This window comes from Aristolochia californica, unplaced genomic scaffold (genome assembly GCF_029961685.1).
Source record: "Aristolochia californica isolate CCGP_79_NKW_82.1479 unplaced genomic scaffold, dmAriCali1.0.hap1 SCAF_16, whole genome shotgun sequence".
In the NCBI taxonomy this organism is placed as follows: Eukaryota; Viridiplantae; Streptophyta; class Magnoliopsida; order Piperales; family Aristolochiaceae; genus Aristolochia; species Aristolochia californica.
The window spans coordinates 18,685,847-18,703,389 of NW_027181837.1; the positions used below are offsets into that span (position 1 = coordinate 18,685,847).

Sequence of the window (17,543 nt, forward strand, 5' to 3'; positions counted from 1 at the left end):
ACAGAAACAGACGGCAACTATCAAAATCTTCCGCTTCTCCTCCGATTTTTGGATTTGTATGACACATGTCGTTGGCATTTGTTAATTGGAAGTCTCTCCGAAACTAAAATGCCGATTTCTGAGCAAATCCAAATTCCTATCCCACTTGCGATCAATCATGAACTCGACACAATCTTTCTCACGTCCAATAAACCTAAGCTGAAAATTTGGAATTCCGCCGAGGGTAAGTTCGGTAATTCAAGGTAAATACAGTTTTTCTCGACGGTCTCCCGAATCAAGACAGCCAAACCAACCGAGCTGATGGGTGTTCCTTTCCAGACAATTGCTGTGCGCCATGGGGAGGAAGCCACCCCACCAGGTATCCAAATCTGACGAGCTTTGATTTCTCTGAGCCCAATTGAGGTTTCATTTATTCCTGGAAGTTTCGCCGGAGCTGAACAACTTCAAAATTTCATGATACTGGGAATGGGTATAGTTCGGCCTCTTAACGTCTTCGGTCATTAGAGCCAGATTTCTCGTTTGCAAACGAACCTTTTCGGGGCTTACGGTGAGTTTACTATTTTCTCTTCTTAGAACTGGATGGCACTTTTGCTACACAACCATCTTCTTTTTGCATAGGGACGGAGAGATTTCAAACCTGGTGGATTGAGATAGTTGAATTGTGAGGGATACGTGATTATTTAATATCTGCAATTTTGTCTTGAGTTTATGCATTGAATTTCTGGTATTGGTTCTATACCCAAATCCCTTTTTGTTCTTGTTCCTTTAGAAATGAAACCAAGGAAATGGTCGCGCTAGGACGGTTATTATATTTGGTCTACCCAATTCTATTAGATGTTTCAGTTTCTAGCGTGAAATACTGTGTTGGAGAACAGGTAAGTGTGAAAAAAATTATTTATAAGTTTGTCTCCGGGACCGATATACGCTGATGCAGGTGAGTTTTGTTACGGTTTTTGGAAGTTGGGTTGCACATTGGTTGGCTTTTTAATAGGGGATGGTGCAAAATGGCGTTTTGCTAAATCCCTCCAACCTTTTGAAGCTTTAAAAGGAAATAGCAATTTCATGTTTTCTTGGTATAAATTACACACTGGAATACTGGATTCACTGTTATACTAAGTTTAAGTTTTCCTGTGAATCATACATCCATCTAACCACATAAATTATTAGATGCCAAACAAAATTTAAAAGAACAAATTTGGTGGTGGCTAGCACTGGGCAAGTCCAGAAGTAAGGTTTTTACATTTTGATTCATACAGGGTAGTCACCTTCTTTGCTATTTGGAGCAGCTGTTCTTTGCAGCATATGTTGTCAATTTTTTTTTGTGAGGCTTACTGTAAATTTTTATCTAGGCTTGGTGTTCAGGTCTGCTTCTTTGGAGTCTGGCTTAAAATTGTCAGGAGAACCCATTTCTGTGCATCAGATAGTTTCTGAGAAAATAAATGTATCGGAGTGGGGACCCCACCACCACTCGGGGTGGGCTGCCTACGGACAGTGGAGATAGTGTGGTGAAGCTAGATCAAATTCCATGCTGGAGTGATGCAGAACAGCGTTTACCTTATGTATATGAGACTGAAGGTTCTTCATTGTCTATCAGTTTCTTTTCAGATCCTTTGACATCTTCGTCTGGAGCTGGGAGTGGGGCCGATGTGGTAACTTCAAGGTTTCCTGTTGATCATGACATCAATTCAAAGATATACTTGTGGCGTGGCAATCCTTGGAATCTTGAAGTTGATGCTGTGGTTAATTCCACAAATGAGGTGAGGCCTCTTGTTTGAACAGGTTTTTCTAGATAGGCATTTTTTTCTTTTCTTTTGTCACTACATAATGGACAGAAAGTTCGGTGAACTAGTAGATACTCTTTTTGTCTTAACTACACTTTAATTGTTGATTGATGTTCATTATATTGAGACCCCTTTTGTGAATTGGCTACCAGAATTTGGATGAAGCACATAGCAGTCCCGGTTTGCATGTTGCTGCGGGGCCTGGTCTAGTGGAGGAGTGTGCTACACTGGTAGAGTTGATGTAGTTACAATGATTGTGACCTTATGATTTTCCTAGTATTTGTTTCCTTTCTTGTGCATCATACTTTTCAGTGCTTACTTGAGAGTTGGCTGTGCCTTGATTTCTGTAATATTTGAATATTCAGGGAGGATGTCGAACTGGAATGGCAAAAGTTACAAATGCATATGACCTCCCTGCTAGGTAGCTGTTTGATCATTTTTGTTAACAAAATTTCTTTCTTTCATTGGACAAGAGTATGCTTTTGCTAATGTGAAAAAACATTTTAAATTCTCCTCCCTGTGTCTTCTTCTTCCTATTTCTGAATAGAAGTTAGCCTTACAAGTGCTTCTTAGTTGTCGAGGAATAAACAATAATATTAAGGCATGGGTACCTCCGTTGACCTGTGTCGCCCATAATGCCAATATGTGCTGGGTCTCAGGCAACAGATTTTGGATTTTGAAGTGGAAAACATGTATTGGATTTTGAAGAGGGAATCGCGAGACTGATACAGTTATGTATCAGGTTTTAATATTCTTTTATTATCTGTTTTACTAGACATGCTCTCAATCTGGCATTGATACCGGATACATGTCAGCATATCATGTTGAATTTTTAGGGTCTCCATACAGTAGTCAATACTGATATGGACACCACTGGTTGAGAGGGGCACATCTCTGATGCCTTTCTATCGGCTCAGCCAACGACAACCTGGATGGCTCACTGAATTAAATATAGGGAGAGAGCATGTTGTCATTCGTGAAGAATTTCTTTATAATACCTTTTTTAGGGTCTCCATACAGTAGTCAATACTGATATGGACACCACTGGTTGAGAGGGGGCACATCTCTGATGCCTTTCTATCGGCTCAGCCAACGACAACCTGGATGGCTCACTGAATTAAATATAGGGAGAGAGCATGTTGTCATTCGTGAAGAATTTCTTTATAATACCTTTGACATGTTACATAACTCAACTTGAGGATGTTGGGTAAAAAAAAAATGTTTTAGACAACTACCATAAGCATAATAAAAGTTAGATTTCTTGGGTAAATGTAATAATACAGTCAGTGACCCATTAATATGTTGGAATTCTTTTTCAAATATTTTAAAAGGTATTTTAATCATATTCTTTCATATTAGGGCTTTATGTGCTAACAATGCTTACAGCAGACCATGGTTGGAAGTTTCTTTGTCAGATAAAGAGCTCTTGTCAAGCTTGATTAGATTTAAAAAAAGACAAAAAAAGACAAAAAAGACAAAGAAGCAGCATTGCCTTTTAAAAAGAAATAAAAAAAATTATAATGGTGACAATAGAAACCTTAATTGTCATCTTTTCGAAAAAGGCCTATACTCGTGTCCTTGTAAAATAGATTGAACCTTGGAGTCTGAATTGAATCTGAAACAATTTCCTTTTATTAGTAATACATCAATAAAAATATAAAAGTAAAATGAGTAAGCTCTTGCTTAAATCTTGAAACTTCTTCAGAATGGATTATACTCATTTGCTGGAACTGTATAAGGCCACACTCGGAACCAGCTAACTCTGGCCTTAACAAAATTATTGTCAAAGGTCCTCTTGCACCCGGTCAGACTGGAACCGGTATCATAACTGATTTATTATAATCTTGTGAAGGCTCAACCTTACATGCCAAAAGCGAAGAATAAAGTCTTACAATGGAAATAAATGGCCAGGACTTTGTCAGAGGGTCTGTTGACTAGCCTAAAAAAACTCATGTCTTGACAATAAAGTCAGAAGATTGGTGTGGATCATTTTAGGAATTGCTGGAGGAGATGGCATCTCTTTGAATGTCTTACCAGAGGTATATGAAATGAGGTTAGATTTGCCATTACTGAGATGTCAAAAACCTTATTACAGCAATCACAAGCATGTGTCCCCCATTCCTTTTTAAAATTACTTGGGGGACGCATGTTCTGTTGTGATTGGTGTCTGATGGCGTTTTGCTATTACATTGGCAACAGTAAATACTGTTCCCTGTAAAGTGGCTGGAGTTACTCACTGCTAACCTGGTTAAAACGGTGTTGTAGTAGGCCCTTACCCAAATTTTGATTTATTTGTGTTCACTAGATTTTAGAAGATGAAATTTTAGGTTTATGCAATGATGTCAAAATTGGACTGGACTGGCTGGTTCAACCGTGTTGAACTTGGGTCATTTCTGGTTCCTAAGCATGAAGAATTGTTTCCAGCATGAAACCACAAGAACTGGCCTGTTTCAACCTGTATGGTTCAATTGAAATGGGAGAAAGATCATGTGCTTGGGAGAGGATTCAAAGTACTGACCTACAATATAACTCGGCCGAATGTCTAACCATCTTTATAGACCATTGTTCTGTGGCTACAAGTAGAGAAATAATGTATATCATAAATTTATAGATAACATCTCTTTTTGGTGCAACCACTACTCGAATCTGGTCTAATTGGATTTGACGAAAACTGAGCATCCTTCCAGTTTGATGGCCAGTTGAGTTTTGAAGTCACTTGGTGTATGGATGTAGAGAAGGGCATCAGTTAAAGAAAAAATATTAAGTTTAGGGATATAGATGAGGGCTCAGGAATTGAAGCTTTATTGCATTTTAATGAATAAAAAAGGTTTTATAAGCCTAAGAAGAGTGGTGGGCTGGGTATTTGTAGAATCAGGGAAACTAATGTTGCCTTTCCACCTAAATGGTGCTGGAGAAATAAATGTCAATAAGGATCTTCTTTGGCTTACCTTTCTCCTAAAAAGTTGAGTGCCTTGCCTCGAAGTTGGTGGTTTGGAGAAGGTTTTACCAGGCATTTATCCATGCTGTGGAAATACTCACATCATACATTCTAACAATTTTCCCTAAAGACCTGGTTCTTGCTGATAATGGGGAGTGAATCAACTTTTGAACAGAACTTTGGGTCCTTGATGAAGCTTTGTGACATTGATTTCTAAGACTTTTCGGCCTTGCCAGGAACCAAAATGCTTTGCTCTTTCGGGTCTTCATTTCAGGAGGGAATTAAATGCTGAGGAGGCAATTGACTTTTTGCAATCCCATGAAGGGCTTGGACCAGCTTTAAAAGTTCTCAACCTGGTAAGTTCATCTGGTGCCCCTATTCAATGGGAAGTTCATTGTGGCATCCTGTTATGAAAAGCTCACATCTACTGAGACGACTTTGCTCGTGTTGAATCAGTTGCTTGGAAACTTTCTGATCTCCATAAGCTCAAATTTTTTATCTGGATTGCTCTCCGTGGTTGAATTTTAATGATAGATAATTTAATTAGGCATGGCTCCAATCTTCCAAGCAGTACTTGTCCTCTTTGTGGTCAGACTGATGAATAAATTAATTGCTCATCAATTGCTGTTTTTTATGGAGATTGGAATAATTTCTTCAGTCTCTCTTGGTTGTCTCTTTGTCTTCTAGTTTGTTCAATAACCTTGTTTCCTTGTGTTTTGAGATCTCTCTTGTACTGTGGGTAAGATCATACTCAAAACTTGCTTCACGCACATTCTTTGGGGAATTTGGTTGGAGAAAAATTAGAGGTTTTTCAAGAAGCAATCTTCCTCTTGAGATTCTGATTCTTCTGGAATCATGATGCATGTAGTCACTTGGCTGAGTACCCTTGAAGGTTTTGAAGAGGTCAAGGAAGGTAGCCTAAGGAATAGTAGGACCATGGTTGCCTCTCTTTTTAACCAAAGCACTTTCTTTTGGCGATTGGAAGCTGCTGAAGGATGGGGTTATCAAGTTGAATCTTGATGGTTCCTCCATTGGAAACCCAGGTCCTTCCATAAACATAGCTTCGAGTTGTAATTAATACAAGCTGGTGTATGTCCTCATATATCTTTTGTCTTTTGAAGGATGTAGCCCTAAGGGCATTGTAATCATCGAAAAATCCTCCCCACAGCTATAAATACAGCCTCAAGGCATGGGTTAGAGTATCAAACCTCTAACCTCTTGGCTCAATTTCTCTCTTTGCTCCTCTCTTTTCTCCTCATCTTTTCCCCTCACGCTCTCTCTTTCTTCACCCTCATGGGCTAGAGCTCTTTCTTTCTTCTCTTCTCCTCTCTTCTTCCCTCTTCTCTTTGACTCTTGTAATTATGTGAAGAAGGCCCAAGAAATCAACAGGAATTTCAGACTCTAAACAGTTGAAATTCATGCTAGTTGGCTTGGGTTGAGGATTTGTGTTGATTGATTTTAAGGTAGCATCCATGTTGAAGGTGATTTTAGTTATGTCATTGGTTGGTGTTTGGGATAGAAAGATCCTCCTTGTTGTCATTGGCAGTGTTTTCATGCAATTCAGGATTTGGCTAAGATTGTCTTTGTAATTGGTCTCATATGCTGCAAATGGCTAATGATTTAATGATTTAATGATTTAATTGGATGACCATCCAATTCCCTTATTGTAAAGGGCCCCTATCCTTGATTGTATCTTTTTTCCTCCTTTGGGCTTAATAAAAAAAAAATCCCCTTGGTGCCAATGGACCACAAATATTGACTTCTGAGTTGGGTTACAATGGGGACAAAACTTGTAATTTGGAGCTTGGACCTTGATCTGTACCCTTGAATAATAAATTTATTCCACTTCAGCTTTATTTCTGTCTTCCTTTGTGTCTATATTAGGGTCTGAGGAAGTTATTTGATTCTGTCACATGAAGATCAGGGATCATTGAAGACTTGAGCCAAAATTTGGTGGGTGGTTTTGCTGAGCTGTATCACAAGCTAGATATGAACTATAGTTAGAAATGACCCCAAAGCTAATTTTGATTTTTGCATCTATGGAAATGGTTAAAATATGACTTAAAATTACTGCATCTCTGTGTTATATGCTTGCATGCAACATGGGGGAGAGACAATATGTAGAAAATGAGGGTTTGCTTGAGGGAGAAACAGGGGTGGGGAGAGGGATGATGGAAGATGGAGGTAGAGGTGAACTTTGATGGTAGGGTTTGAGAGAGGAAAGCTAGTGAGAGAGAGAATTAGGGTCTCATGGGAGGTAGGCGAGAGAGAGAGAGAGCCAAAGCTAATTTTGATTTGTGCATCTATGGACATGGTTAAAATATGACTTAGAATTACTGCATCTCTGTGTTATATGCTTGCATGCAACATGAGGGAGAGACAATATGTAGAAAATGAGGGTTTGCTCGAGGGAGAAACAGGGGAGGGGGAGGGATGATGGAAGATGGAGGTAGTCACACTTTGATGGTAGGGTTTGAGAGGGGAAAGCTAGTGAGAAAGAGAATTAGGGTTTAATGGGAGGTAGGCGAGAGAGAGAGAACTTGAGGGTGGAAGAGATTGGACCATATTTAAAAATTTTAATTCAATTTCTCAATGTTAATCTCAAGAGAGTACAATTGTTTAGAACCCACACCCAGGACCCAATAATTTCTAAATCTTAAAGTTGCCCTAATTTTTGTATCTTCTAAATTATTCTCTAGTAGGGGTTACACTAAGCTGGGTCGAACTTGATTTTTTAACCAAGTTCAAGCCTAGCCCCAACCTTGAGCACGGTCAAGCTCGACTTGGTACTTGCAAGTCGGCTCAAATTTATTTTTATTTACGAGAATAACATAGCATGCAAAAGGGTAAGAATAATTCTTTTCGATTCCCTAATTTCTCTAGCTTGATCGCCGCTGCTAATTCCCGCTTTTTGCTTTTTTAGGTAATTCCTTGCTATCCATTTTTTTTCTCTTCTTCCTCTTTTTCCCCCAGGTGTCAAATTAAGCTACACGAGATGAATTTCTCAATACTTGAGGACAAAAGTCTTCATTCTTGGAGACAGTTCACCTTTTCTTTTTCCCATTCTGGGACATCAATCTGTTAGCCTACTTTTGAGGCATCAAAATCTGTAGACAATTTACTATAGAGTCACCTAACTGCAAACTACCAAGGGGTACTGCATTTTTCAAATTTCAATGGGCAGTTTTGTCTCTTAAGATGGAAGGCCAGGAAGGTAATTCAGTCTCTTCCACCATAGCACTTTGGAGTCAAGCTTGAGCTCAAGCTACTGGAAAATTTGCTTGACCTGAGCTCAAGGTTGAGCTCAAGAACTTGAGCCTGTTGGTTATGATTCGAACTGAGCTCGAGCCGACCATTGTTCTATCTCGGCTCGACTCAACTCGTTGCCATCCTTACTATCTAGTTTCCATACTTACTCTCTAGTTTCCATATTTACGTCCACTTACACTGTAAACACTCTTTATGGTTGCACTACTTCCATTGACCTGCACAGAGGTCTCATTATTGCTACTAGATTAGGTCATTTATGACCCCTAAAACTAAACTGACTCAATTAAAAATAAAATTTTGACTCCTAACACTAGTAGGACTGTAACACATGCATTTATAACATGAGGACCATGCCGCAGGTTACTTTGTCTGTAATCTAAAGTTCATATGGTACCATGTGGTGATTACTATGACATTTATCAATAGGGCTGCGACTGGGTAATCATCCAAACTTGTGAAGGTTATTTGTTGCCTCTTCCTATTACCGTCTACTTAACAAGTTACCCATTTGTCCACTCTGAATATGGGATATTCTGTTACCCATTTGTTTACCTGCTTACTCATGGGTAAATGGGTTCTTTTATCTTTTTTTTTTTGCTCTTCTCTTGGGTGAGGAGTTTGCCAGTGTGGATGCATTTATTATGTAGTTGACTCGTGTTCTATTTACTATCACATACATTATTAGTAGCATGAGTTATTCAGAATGTACTTGTTTGATGCCCTTTATCAGGAGAGTATCAGATACATTATTGGAAGCATGAATTTATTCAGAACATACTTGTTTGATGCCCTTTATCAGGAGAGTTATTCATACTGTGGGCCCAAAATATGCTATCAAATATCATACTGCTGCAGAGAATGCACTTAGTCACTGCTACCGCTCCTGCCTTGAGGTCCTTATTGAAAACGAACTTCAGAGGTTGTATTGACAGTGGCCTAGTTTTGTTGCTTGCTTTAACCTCATTGTATTTTAGTTTTGGTGGAGACCATTGAAAACTTGAACTTGATGACTTTATTCTGTGCAGCATTGCCATTGGATGTATATATACAGAGGCAAAACATTATCCCCGTGAGCCAGCTGCTCATGTTGCTATCAGTAAGATCTTGCAAAGCTCCTTCTTTTTTTTGGGAAAAAATTCAGCCACTGGTTGTCAGTCTGCATGTTTTCCTGGAGTCTGCAGGGACTGTTCGACGTTTTCTGGAGAAGCAGAAGGATAAAGTCACCGCTGTTGTCTTTTGTACCTCCACTTCATCTGATACTGAGATATATAAAAGGTATCTCTTTCAGCTAATTTTGTGGAAAAGGGTATTTATTGGCCATAAAATTATCAATGTTTTCACTCAAAAAAAAGTTGCAGTGTTAAACTTTTCAGTTCTGTATTGCTGCTTGAAGGCTTGACATGTGTCATTGAACTGTAAGATTATTGTATTATTCTTCTTCACTGATCAGGTTTTGACCATGGTTCTTGCAATGCAGACTACTACCATTGTACTTCCCAAGGGATAGACATGAAGAAGAGTTGGCAATATCAAAGCTTCCTGCAGATGTAGGAGATGAGAATGGTGAAACAGTGATAGATGAGCGCAAAATCAGAATAAAACCTTTGCCTGCTGTGCCAGCATCTGTCCCCTCACCTCCTACTGCAAAAGCAGATGTTCCTGTCATTGATCTTGGATTAACAGCTAGACGGTCAGTGAACTTCATATTTATTAGGTTCAATGAGCTGTTGCCCATGTTGTTGATGTCTTTCTTCCTTTGCGCCTTATGTGGGTGGGAGAGAAGTGAGATGGCAAGGGGCAAATGAAGGAGAAAGAAGACAGTGATCTTCCCACATAATTACTAATTTTGTGATAGCTGTTTATCTTATCAGGACATCTCATTTGGAACCTTATCTTGATCCTGCGTTTATGGCCCTGAGCAAGGATCCTGATCAGCGGCATAAGGAGCAATGGGAAAAAGATGCTCAAGCCCAAAGTGGTTGGAGCTGTGCAAAATTGCTTGGACTTGGTGATCTTGGTGGCCCTCCGCTGTCAGCTGCTGAGGAGTACTCTCTTCATGCTAGATATCTAGCCAAAGCTAGTTCTCTAAATCTTTCAGAAATTGCAGAAATGAAAATTGTGTAAGGCTTTTACTGAAGTTTTTTTTTACATAAAGTCGTATTCCTTGTTTCTATGTGTGTTTGGATAATTAATGTTTGTCCTTTTAATCTGCATTTTAATTCTTCTTATATAATTTTCTTTTTTTTCCAGTTATCGAGGTGGAGTAGACAGTGAAGGTCGACCAGTAATGGTTATTGTTGGAGCTCATTTTCTTTTGCGCTGTCTTGATTTGGAGCGGTTTGTGCTGTATGTTGTAAAGGTATTGATTTTATGAATTGTTATTTTTATTTGTTTGGAAGGGGATAATATCTCTTTTTGGATTTTGAATTCAAGTTAAGCATCTAAGGTGCACTTCTTCTCTTATGGTCCATTCACTGGTTCAGTGCATCATTATTTTTGCTGCTCCTTTTCTTTTTGTTAGTAGCTCCTTTCTCTTGGGAACCATATACCTGAACAATCTTTGTAATCCTATTTATCTATAGGATGCCCAGTCCTCAATGTTGATGCTAGATTCTGTGAGGATCATTTACACAACAACTGGCAAATTATCTTCAATCATGTTTAATGGAGATTTATTCATTTCAATGAACAGCAAGGGGATGATAGTTGTTCTTGCAAGCATTAGTTCATGCAATTCAACTGATCAGTTGATTGTTTCCTAATTGAAGTTGTTACTAACTATTGCGCCAAAAGATCGACCTGTTAGCGAAGGCGCAACTTGCATATTAAAGACAGGCCCATTCTAATAGAAATGTTTACTTTTCATGACATGGGCTTATTTCTTGAATGGTCTCATGGTGGCGTTTCTAGTGTGAGGTCTTTGGGCTTAAGTCTCACCAAGGGTAAAAGGGTGTGCATGTGTGATATCAACATTCCAAAAAAAAAAAAAAAAAAAAAAAAAAAACGGAGGGCTTATTTCATGAGCATTTTTGGTCTTTGGTTATTGTAAGAAATTATGGAATTAGGGGCATTTTGGTAATTACACGTCTTCATGATCTCTATTGGCTAGGAAGGTCATAGGACAGTGATACATCAACCGATTATGCTTTCTGTTTTGTTTTTGGCTTTGTATGGTTGTATACAATAGATGCATGTAAGCAATTCTGTTCTTTTAGTTATCTTTTCACTTAATTGATATAATAAAAGGAATTAGGGATCGAGTGGATCCTTGCTGCTGCTTTACATGCGGCTTTCTCCTCTCGCTCTTCTCTCTCTTTTCCTTCTTCTTTCTCTCCTCTTTACTTCTTTTTTATACAAGCTTATATGGTATCAAAACTATAAGTTCTAGTTTGGGAAGTTCTACATGTCTCCATTCTTTTTTCTAAGCCAACAACTTTTACTGGAAGAATTTCTATAAATCTTTTCTTATACTTGAAGGTCAGATCTTTGCTCCTTTCCTTGTGCCATAACCACTTGGTTCCTGGCTTGTATTGCCTATTGAGCAGTTATTATGTATTATTGTGCCCCTAGAGGGTTTTCTCCTGTCTCTGCTCACGAATAGTGCAGACTTGTCTAACTCTATGCACTGCCTGCTCAATATAATTCTGTAGGATAGTTATGTGCTTTGGGTCTAAATTGGTTTAGATTGTGGTTGAAGGATTGAATTTCGTTTCTAGGTTTTGTGACATATACCCTAAGTTAGATTTCTGTGTGGGGCCCACCTAAAAAAATGTGCCGCTTATGTTTGGTAAAACACCAGATCCTCTTCCATTGCATTATCTTGTCTATAAGTAATATTACTAAGTGTTTGAATTGCTTCATAACTTTTTATCCTACATTTTGTATATTTTAAGGTTTAGAGACGAAAAATATGATTAGTGTTAAGGAATAGTCCCACATAGATTAATGAGTACAAAGATCTTGAGTTAATTAGTTGGTAAAAAGGTTTCCTAAGTTGGCTAGTCATTTTGGGATAGGGCCTTGGACCCAACTTAACATGGTATTAGAGCAGGTACTCATATGTGGGCCTACACCTAAATTATCTACTTGTAGAGTCACAAAAAAGGGCCTACACCTAAAACTATCCATTTGTAGAGCCACCAAAGAGGGCCTACACCTAAACTGCCTACTCCTAAATTATCCACTTGTAGAGCCACAAAAGAGGGTGTACACGTGAGGGGCAGTGTTAAGGAATAGTCCCACATAGATTAGTACGTACAAAGATCTTGAGTTTATTACTTGGTAAAGAGGTTTCCTAAGTTAACTAGTCATCTTGGGATAGGGCTTTGGACCCAACTTAACAATTAGTTCCGAGCATGAGAAAGGTGGACACTACTTTCTTGAGAGTATGTCTATTCCAAATGTTGTAGCATTTTCAATAAACACTTCACTATGTTTATGGTACTTGCGCTTGGGATATCTATCTCCAACCAAGCTATGCACTTCCATCCTTCTTTGTTGTTTGATCTATCATTCAAGTGTGGATTTTGTCAAAAGGGAAATCATCATATAGCTAATTTTTCAACAAATTCTACTAAAAGTTCCTTCCTTTTGAATTAGTTCACTCTAATGTATGAGGTCCATGTTGAGTCTCGAGTATCTTTGGTTTCAAATATTTTATGTCTTTTATAGATGATTTTAATAGAGTAACTTGGGTATATATTTTTCTAGAGAGATCAGAAGTCTTTGATGTATTTACATAGTTTTTCAATGAATTTGGTATTTCTATTTGCATCTTTCATATAGGTAATGGTTTGGAGTTTTTTAACCAAAAAGTTTAATATTTTTTTGTCACTTGCTTGGAATCATTCATTAAACTTTGTGTGTCTACACACCTCAACAAAATGGGGTTGTTGAATGAAAGAATAGACATCTACTTGAGGTTGCACGCACCTTGTCATTTTAGATGCATGTTCCTTTTGTCTTTTTAGAGTGGTGCAATCTTAACCTCATATTATTTGATCAATCATATGTTATTTTAATTTATATTGGGACTTATTTTCATACAAGTGTTAAAACCTCACTGTGGGGTCATTGATGTATATCCCTTAGTTCCACCAAATGTGTTTTTTTGGGTTACTCATGACATTAGAAGGGATACTAGTGCTGATGTTATGTTTTTTGAGAGAACGCCTTGCTTTGTGACATCTAGTGAGTCACCATCAGTTGAATTGAGCCTAGTTGACAAAGTTTAGTTGTCCGCAATCCTGTTCCTATAGCTATTATGGATATTTTAAGTGCAAGGTATGACACCCATGCATCCACCACCATCACCTTCAAAGCCATTACAAGTGTATCAACGTCGTCGTGTCGCCTCTAAATCAACTTTTGTGGCACCATCCACTTATAACCAACATCAACAAAAGCCTCCTCCTCTAGTTGTATCATCTCATTCTTCATCTGCAGAATCTAAATTCTCTAATTTAAACTTGCTATTGGGCTTTGGAAAACTAAATATTTATGCACTTCCCTATTGATTTTTGACACCATCCTGTAAATTCTTTGCTTTGTCTTTGTTTACTTCTTCTAGTATTCATATAGTGCAAGATGTTTTCGTATTGCCCAAGGAGAAAGAAGCTATGGATGAGGAGATGGAGACCTTAGATTCTAGGGGTACATCTATGCTTTGTGATCCATCTGAGGGAGGGAGCGGCTATTGTAGGGTGTCGATGAGTATATACTACTAAATACAGGGCTGATGGGAGCATTGAGAGGTACGAAGCTCAATTCGTTGCCAAATGATACACTTAGACTTATGGCATCGATGTGTTTGAGATATTCTCCTCAGTTGCTCGTCTTACTTCTGTCGAAATTTTAATCTCTATGGCAGTCAATTAAGGATGGTCCTTATATAAGCTAGATATAAACAAATGTCTTTCTTTATGGTGATTTGTAGAAGGAAGTGTACATAGAATAACCTCCTGGGTCTGTTGCTCAGGAGGCAACTAGGAAGGTGTGCAAATTGAAGAGATTATTTACAGTCTTAAACAAAGCTTCAAGACATGGTTTGAAAAGTCTAATAAGGTGGTTATGAAATTTGATTTCGTGAGAAGCTATTGTGATAATTCTGTGTTTATGTTGAGGAGACAATCTTGGGTTGTTGTTTTTTGTTATATGTGTGGATGATATTGCGTTATTGGAGAGTGATCTTAAAGGGATTCAACAAGTAAACGGGTATTTGGCGAAACATTTTCTGACAAAGGATTTAAGACAACTGAAATATTTCCTTGGTATTGAGGTAGCCCGAAGTCAGAAAAGTATTGTCCTTTCTCATAGGAAGTACATTTTAGATATATTAAAAATATAGTCTATTGGGCGCACATCCAGTGGATGCTTCCATGGAAGTCCACACTAGTCTTCAAGATGACTAGAGCCTTGCACTTAAGGATAGGACATAGTAGAGTTACCAGGTGGATAAGTTGATTTATGCCACCTTTACAATGCCAGACATATAGTTTATAGTGGGAGTTGTTGGCTAATTCATGGAGAATTCACACAAAATACACTTCGAGACTGCTAATAGAATTTTGAAATATTTGAAAGGAGCTTCTGGAGATGGTCTATTATACACTGTCCATAGGAAGATCAGTGTGTTAGGACACTTGATCCTGATTATGAAGGATCCAAGATAGATAGGAGGTCTAAGACAAGGTACTACTGTTTTGTTGGGGGTAACTTGATTACTTTGGAACAGTAAGAAATAGAATATAGTGCCGAGGTAGAGTATAGAGCAATGGCTTATATAGTGAGTGAGCTCATGTGGGTAAAATCAGTTCTTGAGTTAGGATTTCACATTACATAACCTATGGTTATGAAATTTGACAATCAAACAACAATTTTTATAACTAGCAATTTAGTCTTCCATCAGAGGACCAGGCATATTGAAATAGACTGCATTTTATTAGAGAAGCTGTAATGCAAGGGAAGGTTTTTATACCATAAGCAAAATCATCTAAACAACTTGGCAACAAACTTCTTGGAAGACGTGAGCATTCGATGTTTGTTAACAAGTTGGAACTGTTTGATATTTATGCTCTAGCTTGAGGGAAAAGTGTAAGAATATGTGGAATCAGGGGCATTTTGGTTATTACACATGTATATTCATGATCTCTATTGGCTAGCAAAGTCGTAGGATAGTGACACATCAATCTGATTCTGTTTTATGATTCGTTTTTGGTTTTATATGGCTGTATACAGCAGATACATGTACTTAGGGCAATTCTATCCTTTTAGTTGTCTTTTCACGTAAGTGATATAATAGAAGAGATTAGGGATCAAGTGGATCCTTGATGGCTGCTGCTCTACATGCAGCTTTCTCCTCACTCGTCTCTGTTTGCGTTTTTTTCCCTCTCCTCTCTACTTATCATACAAATTAAAGTCATGCTTTTCACAAAGCCAGGAGCAGCATAGGATTTGCTTCTTGCTCTAATTAGTGTAACAAAAATTTGTCTCCGTTAGTGGTCAGCTTTTATTTAAAGCAGGATATTGAGGTGGAGTGCCTAAAAACAATTATAATAGGCATTGACATAATCAATTAACATCCCCTCTTTCAAGAAACAAATTGCCGTGGATGATATTATTCAAGGTTGTCTATATTGGGAAATTGCTATGTACCAGATACCAATAAAGACATAATTATATGGCATCTGATCTCTTCATTGAAAAGAAAAAATAAATTATATGGCATCTGATCTGTATTGGGATGTAGTTGGTTGTACAACCTTTCGGTGAGCCTTGGCTAATGTCTTAAAATTGCTGACTTCTTGAAGAAGTGCTAGTGATTATTGTTGGTTAAGATTCTGTCAGTTCTTACAGAGAATAGGAAAAGGCTGGAGTTGAGATAACTGTCGTAACATTATCTATTTATCTCTTTTAAAAAAAAAAATCTATTTATCGATTTCTATTATTTAACTGATCTAATTCAATTTCGTCATGTTGTGGGTCCAATTTTTTCTCTTGTTCTGGATATTAACTTCTTTGTTTTAAATCTTTTATGAATTAAAAAATGAGCAAAGCCTATTTAAGTTCTGCTGTAAAGTGTAACACTTACCTCCTAGTCAGAAAGAGTTTATCTTTATGTTTGCTTTGTTTTTTATACTTTGTCTTTATGTTATAAGGTTGACCTGGTGTTTCTGAGTCTGGCATTGATTTTCATTATTTTCAGGAATTTGAACCTTTGATACAAAAGCCTTATACTATTGTCTACTTTCATTCTGCTGCTTCATTACAGCTGTAAGTATGATTTATTAATTTGAAATTCATTTTGTGGTTCTTGTTTGAGATAAACAAACTGTTGCCTATATTATGATACAAAAACAGACAACCTGATTTAGGATGGATGAGGCGGTTACAACAAATACTTGGTCGGAAACATCAACATAATTTGCATGTATGTGCTGGAGTTTATTGGTTTTCTCTGTAAGATGTTTTGTATTTGTATTGAAGCCTTAATGTTGTTGTCATGTTCAGGCAATATACGTTCTGCATCCTACATTCGGAATGAAAACTGCAATCTTTGCTTTGCAATTGTTTGTGGATGGTGAAGTAGGTTCTACTTTCTTATTCTGGTCTCTATGCCCTTGATGACCTGACTCTGTATGCTTCATTCATTTTTTAGCTAGAGCCATAAATTCCAGTCTTCTCTGGAGATAGTGAGGTATGGCTCGGCTGATGGTAGTGATTAGATAAGTATATACAGTATATTCTGCCAAATTTGTGTGTGAATAAAATGGCTTTCAATGGGCATGAGTGGTTGGGCTCAGAAAGCTGTAAGTTCCAATGACAGTTGTATCATATTTTTCTTCTCCTTTTTTCTCTAAAAAATATAAATTCAAGACGAATAGGACAAGATTTATGATGTTTATTACTACATAACTATCTACTTCCTATTCTGCCTAATTCTTGAGTAGTTGTTTGTTTCATATGATATTCCTCGATCCATACTATTGTAACTCTCGAGTCTTATTCTACAGGTTTGGCGAAAGGTCATATATGTTGATCGACTTCTCCAACTATTCAGATATGTTCCTCGTGAGCATTTGACTATTCCAGATTTTGTTTTCCAGTTAAGTCTTCTGTTTACGTAATTAAATCTAACTTGCTAATTCTTACTTCTGTTATTTGGATTATCTTGCTGTGAGTTGGCGATGTTTGACAGCCTAGTTGTTGTAGGCATGATCTTGAAGTGAACAGAGGGAAGGGTGTGATTGTGGATCCCAGAACCAAATATATATATCACAGACCATCAGCAGAGTAGTGGGAGTTTGTAAAAATAGAAGGAAAGTGGTGGTCTAGCAATTGTGTATATTTATCTTTGGCACTGGGTGGAGGCAAATTTAATTGGTCATTTGTTTAAAGTAGTTGGTTCTGTTCTTTGTTCACTGCACACTTAGTTTCTGGAATAAAATCCGTCTATTCGCATTGTTAAACGACAGGCTTGATGCTTCCTAGAGCTTAAAATGCGAAATGCTGATGTAAACTAATTGTTTTATCACAGAATACAAAGTAATTGGTGC

At 37.7% G+C, this 17,543-nt stretch overlaps 1 protein-coding gene across 2 annotated transcripts; it reads left to right on the forward strand.

Moving 5' to 3' along the window:
- Positions 1 to 50: 50 nt before the first annotated feature.
- On the forward strand, positions 51 to 17,537 carry LOC137952936 (uncharacterized). Of its 2 annotated transcripts, XM_068800057.1 has the most exons (15): positions 60 to 547; positions 1,350 to 1,757; positions 1,934 to 2,011; positions 2,147 to 2,202; positions 8,789 to 8,908; positions 9,015 to 9,085; positions 9,171 to 9,264; positions 9,467 to 9,679; positions 9,861 to 10,109; positions 10,240 to 10,348; positions 16,193 to 16,260; positions 16,348 to 16,417; positions 16,498 to 16,572; positions 17,001 to 17,092; positions 17,200 to 17,537. In XM_068800057.1, exons 2-15 carry the CDS (start codon positions 1,440 to 1,442, stop codon positions 17,282 to 17,284), a joined length of 1,698 nt encoding a protein of 565 aa, XP_068656158.1. In that variant the 5' UTR covers positions 60 to 547; positions 1,350 to 1,439; the 3' UTR covers positions 17,285 to 17,537. The 2 variants fall into 2 exon arrangements, with proteins under 2 accessions (XP_068656159.1, XP_068656158.1); XM_068800058.1 differs by lacking the exons at positions 17,001 to 17,092; positions 17,200 to 17,537 and having other exon boundaries at positions 51 to 547; positions 16,362 to 16,417; positions 16,498 to 16,575.
- The last annotated feature ends 6 nt before the right edge of the window (positions 17,538 to 17,543 follow it).

What these genes read in the sequence shown, in the direction of transcription:
- LOC137952936 (XM_068800057.1), top strand. Translation starts at nt 1,440, where the DNA reads ATGTATCGGAGTGGGGACCCCACCACCACTCGGGGTGGGCTGCCTACG. An exon ending in TGGAGGAGTGTGCTACACTG is followed by an intron (nt 2,012 to 2,146) that starts GTAGAGTTGATG and finishes TTGAATATTCAG; the next exon opens with GGAGGATGTCGAACTGGAAT. An exon ending in AGCTGCTCATGTTGCTATCA is followed by an intron (nt 9,086 to 9,170) that starts GTAAGATCTTGC and finishes TGGAGTCTGCAG; the next exon opens with GGACTGTTCGACGTTTTCTG.